Source organism: Schistocerca americana, chromosome 7, assembly GCF_021461395.2.
Source record: "Schistocerca americana isolate TAMUIC-IGC-003095 chromosome 7, iqSchAmer2.1, whole genome shotgun sequence".
NCBI classification, from domain to species: Eukaryota; Metazoa; Arthropoda; class Insecta; order Orthoptera; family Acrididae; genus Schistocerca; species Schistocerca americana.
In genome coordinates, this window is record NC_060125.1 from 355,602,743 (window position 1) to 355,618,737 (window position 15,995).

The following is a 15,995-nucleotide window of genomic DNA, read 5'->3' on the forward strand; positions in this document are numbered from 1 at the left end:
CTACCATACATATCGTCAAATAAGGAAAGACACACAGCCATCCTCTCTACTCTTGCCATAACATAAACCAGGTAACTTTACAATGCAGTATATACACATTTTACACAATGTAAGCCACAGTAACTTTACAATACAATATATACAAATTTTACACAAACAGTGCAGTTATCTTTTATACCTGTACAGCACCCGAAAAAATTATGGAATGCCTACACTCACACAGGCTATATATACATCACGATGCTCCACAGTCCTAGGGAAGCGCCGTCAGCCTTTTCTTTCTTTCTACAGACTTGACATTCAGCGCCATACAAAATCATCCCTTTTACATAAGAGCACCCTCAGCGGACCGAAGTCGCTCTCAGAACTCTTCTACAAATTCGAGATCGTTTCCTCTCGGCACAAACGCGTTACTGTTTCTGCTCTGAACCTGATCTCTTTTCTACAGACATCTCCAGACTCGGGGATTACAAGAACACACTTATCTTCACCATAATATCATACCATTTTCGCCGACATCACGCACTAGGCAGCATCCTACCGATCGCTAGCGCAACATAATTTACAAGATATAGACTGTAAATTATTTCTATACAAACGCCAAACTTTAGCGAGGTCCAGCGTGCTGTAAACCACTCAGTAACTAGAAACAAATGGAGTAAACCGATTTTTCCACTCTCGAATGCCGAAAACGGTGATGTAACAGATTCCAAATCATTCCTATAATTTACAAGGCAACTAAGGTCTTTCCTATGTCTAGAAAACAGGAAAACGTGTCTGCCACACACCACAATCGATCTTCTCTCAACCAAATAAAAGCGCAAAATGTGCAGAAGAAATCAACTGAACAATTTACATGGGAGGGAATAACGGTCCAGCGCAAACGCAACATCTTCTCAAATTTCCACTTGATTACGAAAACCACCGAACACATACTAAGTATTAGTTCGCTATTTGGTCGTCTAGAGGACGGACAAGTTAACTCACATACATTCCTACAATCCAACAGGCCTCTGAATTCGGACAGCTGCTGCAGTTAATGGGAAACATTAATCATTCCCACCACAGGCCATGCATGCACGGAATCATTCTAGAAAACCTGTCACAAATATATTGTATCATTACACTCACAATTAAATGTTATGATCGCAGTCTCAATTGAACAGCACTCGACAATGAGCGAAGTATCAGAAATACACCCTGCTGTCGGCAGTAGCTCTGGAAATAGAAATATCACTACCTTTCTTATCATTTGAAATACTCTTCCCTTTGCTATCACAGTACCCCAAGTCAAAACCATACTCTCCTTACGACTGGACATAGTTATTTCTGTTCCACAAACACATACTTTATAAACCTGGTGCTCAAATGCGAACATATCAGCCACACACCAGAACTACTAAGTAAAATACTTCGTCGATAACTGATTGCCCACGATACGAAATAATACTGATCGAAAATCAACCACGGGTGGCCATGTCTCTTATGTTTTTCTTGCAAGTGCGACAATTGTGTCTTAGAAAGAGAGACGAAATTGGCCTGATGTTAAAGAAAAATCCGATCGCAGCAACCACCGTATGTTACTATCACAAGCGGTCTTCGTTCTATAGGCGCACACAAGTATCCAGGTAAAAAGCTATACCCACTTTACGAATCTAGATACGACATTACCTCTGAATGAGATGGTTTTTTTCCGGACAAATACCATGACGGTGATCGTAGGAGGGTGTAAGCCCACGATGCACCCTCGAGACAAAATTACCGCATTTTGAAAATGATTTGGCTAAGGAACATAGTACGTAAGAGGTATTTGACACTCTCTCAAACAGATAATTCTATACTATTTCTAGCCCATTCTGTCTCGATACCATGTCATAGCTTCTGCTATATATCCACTGAGTTATAGGCGATGACTGATTGAGAAGGAGCACAAACAGTAGTAGTAGATGATGTGCCGATTGAGGTCAAATAAAATGTACACTAACTTTTTCAGCTCTCTAGTCTTACGCTGTCCTCTAGAAATGATGTCCATCATTTGGAATCAGGTCTTTCCATTCAAGCACATACCTGCAACGGATCACACCCATGAGTGAATCATATTTCTGGCACTAGCATATCTCGAAACGAGTCACCTTCCTCAAACCTGTCTGCTATAGTAAAATTACAACCTGGTCTTAGTCATCCCCTTCGCATCTTGTAGCCACGCCCATTTCTACGGCTTCGCTCATGTGATCACTCCATTTTAAGTCGTAACTGACCAGAAGTTGGAGAAAGACAGATCCACCACCTTCTGCATCCCATGTAGAAACAGAACGATCTGAATTAGTGCAACAGGAGCGGGTTTTGACCATTCGATGGAAATGCTCACATTGTGGTACGACCCCAAACTACATACAAGTACCACAGATCCGCGTCCATTCAAATCAATCAGCCCAACATGCTATCATCGTTATTCTCTCTCCCATCCCCCCCCCCCCCCCCCCCCCAGCCAACATAGAAAAATTACGAACTATAGAAGTTCCACTAACTTCATCTGATATAGAAGTCACATAGGCATTGATGCCGAAGCAATGACGCAGACCTGCGGTGGGCCTCCAGGACGGAGAAAGAGATTTTGCAACGCTCACCCCAGAATAGCGAAGCGTGCAGCCCTCCAAGCATTCCTAACAGTATACCCAATCCCTCACCGAATCCACACCTTAAATTGCTTCTGCTACTGCCGCCTATTAAATATAAAGATACCGCAGAGGCCACTCTAAAGTTTGATCACCTATACTCTAGGCGAATGATCGTATCCCACAGACTATACTAAGTCACAAGAGATGCTCCCTCTGGTCCTGGTTCAAACACTGTTTTCTAACGCGCTTTCGTACAGTGCCTAACATTTCGTTTCTCTGCCACGACTTCGAGGGCAGTGTCAGGTTCTAACCTGACGCTGAGAAGTTCTGATCCACGGCCTTCCGCAGATAACTATACGTTGCATGATGTAAATCAAATTCTTACGGCGGATAGCATAACACGTCACACACCGGTTGATTTTAAATAAAACAGTTACAACATAAGCAAACTCGAACAGTTGTACTGCGTTGGCGTAGGTCTCCAAACTACAGTTCGAAGGTCATTCACGAGCTCTACATTTAGACTCTTCTCTCACACTGACGGAATAGCTGATGACTCTGCATTCCCTTTCGGCTGATTTCTCATATTGCATTCACGTACGCGGTCGGTGTTTTGGTGCTATCCACCCCAGAAGTTGCTGTCCATCCACCAAAACTTTTTCCCAACTCAAACAAGCGATATCAGTCAATCATTATCTGGTAGCCAGTACATGGATGGGATGGATAAGACACCAACCATGCACTCTAATAATAAGCATCATAGTTCATAGTGTGAACAATTTTACAGTAACTTCAGCGCTGCCCAATGATGTGGCAGCATGTTTTCCCAATTTGAGTATCATAGCTAAACCACCCCTTCTCCACTTTGCGAGTATCAGTGCGAAAATGTATAGATGACTGTGCAGTACATACATTCAATTTTAATTCTCGAACAAATAAATAACCAAAGTATACCAGACAGCCCTCCACATATTTCTATCACCTCAAACATAATGTTTAATTTACGATCTATCTCTCTCTGGATATGGGAGTCACGAAGCATTCTCGATGTCTTAGGGTAAAATTAGAGAGTGAAAAACCCTCCTCACATTGTCATTGACCAACCCGCATTGCAACACCTTTAGCGAATTAATCTGCAACCGACCAGAAAAGACCGCTACACTCCACCTGGAGTGAATGAATGGAGCTTTGCGAGTCCTCTCCAATCTCGAGATGCATCCATGGCGAGAACTTAGCACTCCTTATCGATGTATAGTAATAGATTTCAAAGTGCCATGATGTAATATCAGACAGTTAAGAAGAACAAGAAAGGAATGATTTTTAGAGGCGATGGAGCTCCAGACAGATGAAGTTCGGCGCATTTTTACGTAAATCAACCAAGCTATCAACTCTGAAGTACTGTTCTAAGAGTCTAGGATCGGTACCTGGAATATATCGGTAAGAGAGAACATAAACACACGCACTCCTAAGGCTACATCGTTCTGCACTCAAAACGGGCCTATAGTGTTATATCACCTGCGCTTCCGACCTATCAGACGTATGGAACGCAGCGTTGTTAATATTCATTTGTGAGAAATATAATTCAACCTCAGTACATAATCCTCCTTCCTGGTTTCTCTACGAAAAACTATGTTATCGAACCGTAAAACACCTGCTCTATGAGATTCGAGCACAATACAGCTTTCCAGAGACGTATAGTGTCCACTGTTCACATGCGAACACCGTTCAGGAATTATACAATAACTGCATCAAACCAATATAAAATGATCGTTAGTAGCAGGGGATACATCCTACATGGAAACAAATAAACGCATAGCAGGAGCGTCCGAAGTGTGAAAATTATAACTCAGTCCATCACTAACTCTGTAAACAACACATCTGTCGGGCAAATGTATACATGGGGATTGCAACGCATCACAAGCTCCTATCGCTAACTTAGTTATGATGCTGATGTCTCGATTTTACACCCAAGATGCGATAGGGGGGATGGAATACATCACATAAATCAAAGATCGTTTAGAGCAATGTGTCAAGGTTGATCACATATGAGATGGAAGTCCTCTGATGACCGACATGTTTACCATTAACGATCGCAAGCAGACAGTGCTTTAAAGGCATACAGAACACGTGGCTGTATACGAGTAGAACGCAGGCTATGTCACGCGACTGTTGCATCCGGACAGAACAAAGGAAAAAAATTGACCTACAGCAACTTCTCCTTCTCTAGAATGAATCAGTCAACCATTAAATCGTACTTCGCTACAGCTCTATCTGAATCCATCACCCGTCCACTCTCTGTTATCTTTTAACGCAGATGCAAGTAAGTTTAGAGGCCACAGCGGCCGGCATAGCATTTAGTCTCACTACAACAACCTGATCAACACTAATCCCTGTATCCATCATGACGCTCCATATTAGCTCAGGAATATTTGTTGCAAAAAGGTCAAATATGTTCTTGCAACCATTTACACTTCGAGTAGTCTCCTGAACTAATTGTTCTAAATAACTAAATAATTTTCTGAGAACGCTTTGAGAACGTAGTCGGACGATACCTAGCAGCGACTTTGAACATGTATTTTCGCCATCGTATCGAGGGTAGATTGAAGTCACCACCAACTCTAATTGTAGCAATGGGGTACCTACTTGAAATGAAACTCAAGTTTTCTTTAAACTCTTCAGAAACTGTATCATCCGAGTCAGAGGTGGGGGGGGGGGGGGGGGGGGAGAGAGAAGGTAAAAGGAATCAATTATTAATTTATTCTGGCGGCCAAGTATAACTTCTAACTTCTACCTAAGTATCTACTTCAATTTCACTACAAAGTAAACTACCTCTGACAGCAATAAACATTCCAGCACCAACTGTGTTTAATCTATCCTCTCTGTACACCGCTCGGTTCTTTGTATAAATTTCGTTTGAACGTTTTTTCAGCCTTATCCAGCTTTCCGTGCCTATAACGATTTAAGCTCCAGTGCTTTCTCTTAGTATTTGGAGCTCTGGCTTCGTCAGCCACAGATATCCTTCGAAATATGTTCGTCAGACACAACAGGCAGGCTCTGCAATCGGCCTCGCGGAAGTCTTTCGCCACCTCCCACACTTTGCAGCGACCTCCCACTCGCCCACGAGTGAGGGATCAACCTCAACAGCCTCAACCTTTGTGACAGAAACCAACACCGCCTGGAGCTGTGCACAAGGGTCATCAACTCCGCTCGCATGAGGACGGCGCAGTCACAGTCCCTATCCATAGCAAAGACGGCAGAATTGTACCTCACATAGTTATGAGAACAGAAGACTGTGCCCAGTAAGCACAGTTGATAGCCACTTGCTTCAATTGGGCGGTCAGTTGTTCAGCAATTGCACGTCTATTCGCCTGTACACATTTCTGCAGCTGTCGTTCACCCCTGTCATCTATGGCCTGTGCTGCATTTTGCCGTACACGGTACACTTTTACAGCGGTGGTACGCCAAACTTAGGCCTTTCGAAAATGCTTCAATCCTTGCCCCAAAAGCCAATGATCAGACTCTTCTGGACGTCAAATAAATCACTCCCTCTCTGCATTACAGAAAGTGCGCTGATATGAAACTTGCTGGCAGATTAAAACTGTGTGCCGGATTGAGACTCGGGCTCGGGACCTTTGCCTTTCGCGGGCCAGTGCTCTACAAACTGAGCAACCTAAGCACAACTCGCGACCCCTCGTCACAGCTTCAATTCTGCCAGTACTTCGTCTCCTTGTTTCCGAGAGTGCTAGATCTTCAAGGATCACAGGAGAGCTTCTGTGAAGTTTGGAAGGTAGGAGACAAGGTACTGGCAGAATCGAAGCTGTGAGGACAGGTCGTGAGTAGTGATTGGGTAAAGTAAAGCACTTGCCCGCGAAAGGCAAAAGTTTCGAGTTCGGGTCTCGGTCCGGCACACAATTTTAATCTGCCAGGTAGTTCATCTCAGCGCAGTCCGCTGCAGAGTGAACATCTCATTCCATAAAGATTACAGCACTTCCCGCATCCTCCTGATAAGTGTCTAGCGCTGCCACATGCCGTCTGTAAGTGGTTACATTAAAGTTGCTGGACTGAGTAGTTTCTTTATGCACTTTGAAAGACTGTGTTTGTGCACTTAGCTCTGTTATACACGATATCTGAGGTAATGTTCACTAACCATACTTCTCCGAGATCACCAGCATACCTAGAATTACATTCCAAAAACTGAACAACGGGCTACTACGAAACGTAAGATCACACCAACGGAAAATGATAAATAATTGTACTGAGCTGTCCTTATCGCGAAGCTTGGTTTGAACACCGCATTGCTTTACTAGACGTAGCCCTAGTGGAAGTCGGACTTTCTTGACGTACTTTGTCTTTCAATCTATCTTACCCAGGCAGCTACAAGGGGATCTACAACTCCGACAATTGGCTTAGGTGGAATTTTTTCCGTGCAGAAAACATTGCAGAGGCGATACAAGGGATAAATGACAGAAAAATTATAGGATGGACTGTGGGGTGAACCCCAGGCTTTATGATTTCTAATACGGTAATAACCTACAGAGACACCGAGGATCCCTCAAAAATCTTAGACATAACTAAATGAGAATCCGACGTTTGCCTGCGTATGTGTTTATTCCAACCTTCTATCAGTTCATCTCCTCCTTACACTCTCTCTATGCAACCCTGCTCTCTCCCCTAACTACCTGTCTCCTCCTCTCCTCTCTCTGTCCATCCCCTCCTCTCTCCTGCCTCTGTTCATCTCCCCTTCCTCCACTGCCTGTTCATCTGCTCTGGCGCCCTCTCGCATCCATCTCCTACTCCCTTCTTTCTCTGTCCACTTCCTCCTCTTCCCTTTCTGTGAATTTGCGCCTTTCCCTTTCTCTGTCCATCTCCTCCTCCTGCCTTTCTATGTCCATCTCTTCCTTCCTGCTCTCTATCTGTCCAACTCCTCCACACCCTCCCCCACTTCTCTCTCTCTCCACGTTATCACTTCTACCCCAATACAATATTCCTTTTTTTATCTCCGTCGCAACAGTATGTCTTTCAAGACAGTAAGCATCATGTTTACCAAGTTCGGTTGAAATCCGTACAAGGGTCTGGGGGCTTTTTATCCATGGCTTTGCCCGCATGCGCAAGTGTCACATATATTTAAAGTACTTCGGTCTTCCTCGGTAGCTGCACGGTCAGCTCAGCGGCTTGCTAACCAAAGGCATCTGGATTCGATTCCCGTCCGGGTCAGAGATTTTCTCTGCTTGTGGGCTGGATACTGTGTTGTCCTTGCATTCGTATCGTCATAAGTGATATTCCATTGTTGAGACGGCTGTATGGGCACATCGCGAAAGGCAATTAAAAAAAAAGAAGAACGTATTTCAAACATATATCTACACATATTTTATCTGTATCTCTACCGAACTTGTCCCTGCACTTCCGCTTCCATGTCGCTGTGGCTGTTCAACAGTAGCAAGTCCCATGCATAGTTTCGCGAAAATCCTTAAGGCACTGCTGTTCACCATTTTCAGGAACGATCTTGATTTAATGTTTGGGCAGGAATTATTCACAACTAAGTAGTGGGGCCTTACACTCTTCCACACCGTCTAACTGGTCGCGTTTACCACGTATTTCTATAACATGTATTTCCCGGTCTCCTCGAAGATGTGTCGCTTCAGGACAGAAGACGGATTTTCTTCCAGCTTCATGAGGCATCTCCCAATTTCACAAATTGAGTGAGAAGGTTGTTGGACAGATAATACACTGGACGCTGTATTCGGCATAACGGACCTGTTCACTGGTCTGCAATATCCCCAGATCTCACATCACTTGATTTTTATCTTTGGAGCCACCTGAAGGCTCTTGCGTGTCAAACTCCTGTAAACACTGTGGAAGAACTAGTAAATCGAATTACTGTTGCTGCAGGAGTCGTCTTAGATCACACCAACGTAACATTATCCATTGTTCACCGTTCCGTTTTTTGACGGCTTGAGTCAATGGCGCACACTTAGAGTATTTACTGCAGTAATCACAATGTACGAGTACGGTGATGTTTCCTCCAGGCAAAGCGAATACTTTTTAGCGTTGTCTAGCGCACTAACTACGAGTCAGAGATCCCACGTTCGTATACTTAAGATAACTATCTATATCCAACCTATCATCCCATAAAAAGTGTGTATTTATTTCTGAAACACGCGGTATATGTGCCTGTACCGTGCCACAACATCTACTAACTTCTTATGCAATTTTCTTAGTATCTAAAATAACATCGTCTGCAATTCCACTCTGTACGACGCAAGAATTATCGGCACATCCACTTCCCTGTGCATCTGGCCCAGACTCTCCGACCTCAATACAACCCCATTATCAGCCAATGGCGCAGATACTACTGCAATTAAATAAGCTATGTTGCCAGCCCCGCACTTAATCACTTCTTTACAGCCCGGACTCATTCCTGATACCTCAGACTCGACAACTTCACTCGATATAGGAGCTGGTACTTGTACATTACTCATCTTAACTTCAGCGTCGTTACTCTGTGCCTCGAGCTACCTCCCAGGAATTTGTATTTATTACGACACCATCTACAATTACAATATTGCAGTGGTTGTGTTATTCTGACCACAGCTGTTATGAACCACGTCAGATGAATTCGCAATTTCGAATAGTGACTACCATCACCTGTAGAATGGAATGATGACAATGAAAATTTGTGCCGGACCGGGGCTCGAACCCGGATTTCCCGCTTATCGCGAGCGGTCGCCTTACCATTTGGCTATCCGTGCACGACTCCAGGCCAGACCCAAATTTCTATATGTCGTCAGCCATGCGTCTACGATCTGTACTCGCACAGCCATTATGTGTATTCCCTTACAGATCGGACATCGTGCTTGAAAGTCGCATGCTCGGTATTGGCAGATAAATACGATATTGCAGTACCTGTGTTAGTCTGATTACGATGAAAAGTTCCTTTGGACATGCTCGCTTTTCCAGAGGAACTCTGCATCGTAATCAGAATAACACAGGCACTGCAATATCGTATTTATCTGCCAATACCGGGCAACCGACTTTCAAGTACAGCGTCTGACCTGTACGGGAATGTACATAATGGATGTGCGAGCACAGGTCGCAGACGCATGGTTGACGACATACGGAGGGTTGGGTCTAGCAGTGAGTCGTGCAAGGGTAGCCAGATGGTAAGGCGACCGCTCGCGATAAGCGGGAAATTCGGGTTCGAGCCCCGGTCCGGCAAAAATTTACATTGTCGTCATTCCATTCTACAGCTGATGGTAGTCGTTATTCGCAATTCCGAATTCATCTGATGTGCCATCTACAGTTAGTTTAACCTCTACCGTTAGCAATGTGAGGCAGGCACACCGTCCTCTGGTGAACCTGACTGGCGTCGGCTGGCAGGCAGCTGTCTTCCGGCCCAGTGAAGAGATGCATGTGTAGGCGCCATGCGTTGTTGGCGTCGGGCCGAGCAGTGGCCGGTGGCCGGACACTGGGCTACAGCTTCGACGTCAGCAGTGCTCTCCTGCTTCTGCTGCGACGGCATTCCATGTGGTATGGTGTCTCAGGCCCTGCTCGCATCCATCACGAGGGCGAGTTAAGACTGCTGTGCAAGAGACATGACCCACTGCCTCTCTGGCAGGCGTCTGACGATGGGAGGAGCTGACAGAAGGTCAGCAACGCTGTGGCGCCGAGTCCCACAAGCAGAGGCGAATTTAGCTGTTTGCCGCCTTTAGCCAGAGAAAAACGTCTCCGCCTCTCATTTCGACTTAAATGTACCACCAAGTAACTTACAAAAAAAAAAAGAGTTCAAATGTGTGTGAAATCTTATGAGACTTAACTGCTAAGGTCATCAGTCCCTAAGCTTACACACTACTTAACCTAAATTATCCTAAGGACAAACACACACACACACCCATGCCTGAGGGAGGACTCGAACCTCCACCGGGACCAGCCGCACAGTCCATGGCTGCAGCGCCTAAGACCGCTCGGCTAATCCCGCGCGGCGCTGCTAAAAACAACAAAGAATATATGCATATTGAACTCATCACACTGGAGCCATTCAATGCTGTTTACGACGTGCTTTCTTTGCAGCAAATGCATTGATCTCGTCTTCATACTCCTATTGCGTTGTCATGACAGATTTCATGAAGAGGCCGACAAGACTATTCACTCGAGCTTGCAACATGGATGATCGCAAATAATTCTTAAGCCTTTTGAGGAGGGAGAAAGATCACTCGGCCGAGCAATTTTTTGCAGTGATTGACAGAAATAGTCGTAGAGTAAAATCTAAATAAGGAAACAGTTCTTGAACGTGGTTTTAACGCAACATTCTATACAGAGTAGTTACGGAGGAGGTTTATATTGCGTTCCTCGCCAGTCAATAATTATTCCAGGTCGTCTGTGTAACTATTTTGCAGTTTTCTAGCATATTTCAGTAGTTCTCTGTTGTCTCTTCAAGGAAATCAACTTAGAAACTCAAAATTGCTACAAAACTCTTTTAGCGATCTTTTCTTTCCTCCAATTCAAATATCAATCTGTCTACAATAAGCAGAAAGTCGTTTTTCCTTTAAAAGTAGTATCTGACAAGGCAGTTTCGTCCACTTTCAGTTTTCTTAAACTTTACCTTTCTGTGGCTGTTTCGTACATATTTATATTACTCTTTTCGATTCCAGCGTTTCTATATGTGTCGTGCGTAGAACATTTCTCTCGAACGTAATCAAGTCAAGAGTCGTACAACTTTATTAAAGTCCCCGAATCTGTATCAACACTTGGCAACAATTTATTTGTAGCATTAAATCGCTTCGGAAGCGGGGTACCCATTCTTCTCGTCATCTAGCATGGACCTGATGTCGTGGTGGTCCTGCTAGACTCGGAACGTATCTGTCTCAAAATTCACACATATTTATCGTTGAACTATCACCCAGCCCCCGGTCACGTAGCTCACAGCATGGTGTATTAAGACGTCCTGCCAGCTTCTGCTGTCACTGATGTGCGGTGCAGGTTTCACCAAGCATGTCTCGCCCGTGTCACAGTCCTTTTGCCTATGTGTTATTCTGACCTACACGTCAACACACTGTGCTTAACAGCCCGTGGTAGCTAACGCAACGCGCCACACGGCAGCCACAAGCTTTACTTCAATCTGAGTAGTGACACTACATGACCAGTCGACTCTGTCGTCGTTGTCATAGTGGATGCTGTAGCCATACCAGGCACGTAAAAAAAAAAAAAAAAAAAAAAATGGAGAATTGTTCCTGATTCTTAAACCATAATAAATAAACGTTAGGATGAAGATGCAATGTGGAAAATAATGTCCGCCGACAACTATTCTTTTAATGTTCATTGTTAACGCGTTAGTTCAGCTTTATCACAAAAGTAAAATCCAGGCTGATGATTAACCTCATCGCTGTTGTTGAACGAATATAAAATAGCTCGAGCCCCCAACGTAGTGATTTGTAAACTCATTATATGCAGGGTGTGCGGAAGTTCCCGTTACAAACTTGTAGATCTCATAGAGGAAAGTGAGTACATACTATTTTGAATATCCGAAAACTTTATCCAACGACGCTAGAGAGCGCCAAAGTTACAGTCGCCTGCGTCTGTAGATGTATTGTATATACAGGATCATTCTGTGATGATGTTATACAAACTGTCAATGGTGATGGAGACGGATAAATGTATCAGTTTGAGGTAAGGGTCCTGTTTCGGAAACAAACGAGTCGAAAGTGACAAGCGAAAATCATTCTGATACATCTGACCGTGGAATACGTGTGCCGGTACTATCGTTGCTAAGAATGTAGGGTATGCAACTTTCAGAGGTGGTAGTATGGAACAAAACAAGAAAAATGTCTAGTAAATTTGGGTTCTGAAATGCATATTCGAGGATCTATGAGCACTTGTTCATCTTCAATAGTGTGAAACACATCTCCTCTGTTGAACAAGTACCCATGTTTACTAAACTTTTCTTTTTTGTTCTGGTCCATACTATCACCTCTGAAAGTCGCATACATCACGTTCTTAGCAGCAGCAGTACCGGCACATGTATCCCACGGTCAGATGTACCAGAATGATTTTCGGTTATAGCTTCCGACTCGTTCGTTTCCGGTATAGGGACCCTTACCTCAAATTGATACATTTATTCTTCTCCGTCGTCATTGAAAGTTTGTAACATTATCACGGAGTCACCCTGTATATACATATACTTACATGCGCCGGTACCTATAACTGTGACACTCTGCAAAGTCGTTGGATGACGTTACCGGACATGTGTTCCTATTCAAAACGTCATGTACTGATTCCCCTCTACAAGTTTGTAATGGAATTTCCGAACATCTTGTATTTAAAACAACTGGCAACAGTGAACGTGTTCACAGTTCAAAATTGTCCTATGTTCATATCAACGCTAACACAGCATGTGCAAGTCGAATAGACACCGAATGAAATGATTGTAAGTGTCGACCAGCACTAAAATAATCAGAGTTTCCTCTAAGCAGACTGAGTTAAAATTCAACTCGAAACGAAATCACTCGAAGTCCGAATCAGGTTAACGCATGAAAATTACGTATTCCAGCGAACTTCAGACAAGATAATTCCAAGTGCTGACCAATTCAATATTTTTATGTCCCCACTGAACTATCGCGGGAAATATTCAAAGTGTCACGGCCCTTTTCGAAAAACATCTACGTTCATAAACGTGTGCACTTGTATCATCGTCCAGAGCAGAATAGGTCCTGCCTGTTCAGTTCCGTCCAAGCAATTGCACAAGTTATACTGGCATATTTTTATACGTAAGTCCAATCTTAAAACTAGATACAACGTTAAGAGTATGCTAAAACCCTGATTATATTGACATATTACATTTAATAATACGTTAAGTAGGTTGCCCATAAATCTAAGTTGAATGAATACATGTTTTAGTTGCAGTGATCAGTTTTCAGACTCTGCTCACTGCGTCTCGAATTATTATTGTAAATACATGTATGCTACGTGTATTTTATTGGAAATGACTTCCTCTTTTCGCTGTTGCACTCTAAATTCACGTATCTTTAACCACATTAAACAATGAACGAAACTACATACATTACTTACGCAGTCTCTCTATATAACCAACGAACCTGCTCTTTCTCCTCTTCTAGATGGTGGATAGCACTTCACTGTAATTAATGCAGTTTGCACTGCATATGTGCAAACGTAAACAAAACTATGCAGCTCTTCCTATCTCTTGTTACAGAACGTCATGCCACATACTACATACGACTTTCAGTGTTGAGTTCGATGTATGTGTATAATAAAGTTTTATAAGAATAATAAAAATCCAATAGTATAGATGATATGACGCTGAACCAATTATGTAATTATCCATCATTATCAAAACTACACTGAGGATAATGGTAGATATTTAAGATTATCCTGCATGTATTATGTTTGCTTGTTACATGTAAACAACATTACTGTCATCATACTCAGGGCCAGTGAAAACTCTTCTGTCGTGGCGAGGTTTCCAGCCACTGGCCAAACTGAGCTACTGCGTCTACTTGGCACATTCAGTCATCCTCTTCTACCACTGGGGGATTACGAGGACACCTATCATCTTCGGGCGGTACTATATTGTAAGTATTGCTCTCTGCTATTACACTCATAGATACCACTCACTTTTCCAAATTAATAAGTGCCCTGCTCATGTAAAACCTAATATACTTTTGAAACGGAGACCAAATTAAGAAACATTACAGAAACGCAGGGGACAATGAAAAATTAAGTCTTACATGTTGAAGTACTGCGATGTATGAGTCCCCAAACTTTTAGGGTCATAATTATGCTGATAGTGGGCGATTCTTAGCTGGAACTTTGAGATAAGGAACAAATTGCTGAAAATGAGCATTTAGCTTTTTATCAACATAAATTACTTACACTTTAAAGCAACAACTTCTGCTCATACAGTAACCTTCCACTGCACTCGGCACAATTCATTAGCCCGTGTACCTAATAAATCAGAAAATCAGAATAAACCATTGATTCCGAAGCACTGCAAATGGAACTGTATGGGAAAGTACTCACCTATTCACCAGAATGGTAATTTATTCCTTTATCTTAGCAAATACCAAATTAAAGCTATCATAGGTGTGGTGCAGTTATACTCAAACACTATAGCTGGAATAATGCGTAATCACTATTCGTATTTAAGTGAAATACTAATTAAACTACAAAAGAACACTGTTGTCAGTGCTCACAGTGGACAGAAAACATAAAAACCAGTTGTTCGTGATTATTACATGGATTTACGTAACAGTCTGTTGTACTAGCATTAATGATATCAGTCACTACAGGTGTGCAAACAAAATCAGGGCGACATAAAATGTGATTACTATTGCCTTTCACTTAACAAATTTAGGTAATTTAATGTGGCAGTAAACAAATCGATTACCACACAACACGCCATTACGAAGACGGCATACATCCCTCCATTCTCTAAAAGAAGTTCGTCCTCTGACATTACTTGGACCTTTTTAAACATGAACTGCAAGTATTTTTTACCTGGCATGTCAGCAAGCAGCGTTCAGAAATCAATAAAAATGAGGTCTTTGTAACACCCGCTGAAATTCAGCGTTAACACAGAAATCACGTTTTTGCATAGAATCACCCTTTTACACAGAAATCACGTTCTTACGTATAATGCGAGTTGATACCCCAATAATACCGCTATCGAACGGAAAAAGAGTTAGGAGGCTGAGAAATTACGACAGACGACTTCTTGCGAGCAAATAGGCGCGAAACCATTGCTGTTAGAATACACGATATCCAAGCAATCACTGGGAACAGTCTCGTTTGGAAATATATAGGAGTATGCATACGGAGCGATCGGATGCGGAAAGAGCAAGCGTCGAAAAGGCAGATGTCATAACGAGATACATTGGAAGAGTCCACATGGAGTAAAGACTACTCACGAAGGTCTCCAAAACTCTGAGATTCGACAAATGCTCCTCAGTCCAAGACAATTACCATGTACGATTGAAAAACAAACTAGTGAACCTACGAAGAGGAACAGCGTATTTTATCTTTATCGTAATTCTAGCAAGTGAGAAATTGTCATAGAGAATGTTCATCCAATTCCTGTGGCAGACATTAAAATAGTTGCGTTCTTCATCATGATGTGGTTTAGTGTTTAACTACCGAGACCTTACGTTGGTAGAAGAGCCAACCAATATTTTTCTGCCTTCATTATATGTCTTGCAAAAAGAAAGTGAACGTAAAATCAGAGAGATTCGGGCTCATACGAAGATTTATCAACTGTCGTTGTTACCACACACCATTCGCGACTGAAACAGGAAAGTCGGGAATTGGCAGTGGTAGAAGAAATAGATGACAATTTCATTTTTCTAAATATCTTACTGGTTTTACTGTCCA

The 15,995-nt window shown here is 42.8% G+C and overlaps 1 protein-coding gene across 1 annotated transcript in view; it reads left to right on the top strand.

Annotated features, from left to right (window-relative positions):
• LOC124622925 (nose resistant to fluoxetine protein 6-like) overlaps nt 1–15,995 on the top strand; it is a 172,534-nt gene that overhangs the window by 131,916 nt on the left and 24,623 nt on the right. Inside the window, exon 8 of the mRNA XM_047148715.1 lies at nt 14,058–14,200. Within this exon, the coding sequence (XP_047004671.1) occupies nt 14,058–14,200 (143 nt within the window). The remainder of the gene's footprint in view (nt 1–14,057; nt 14,201–15,995) is intronic.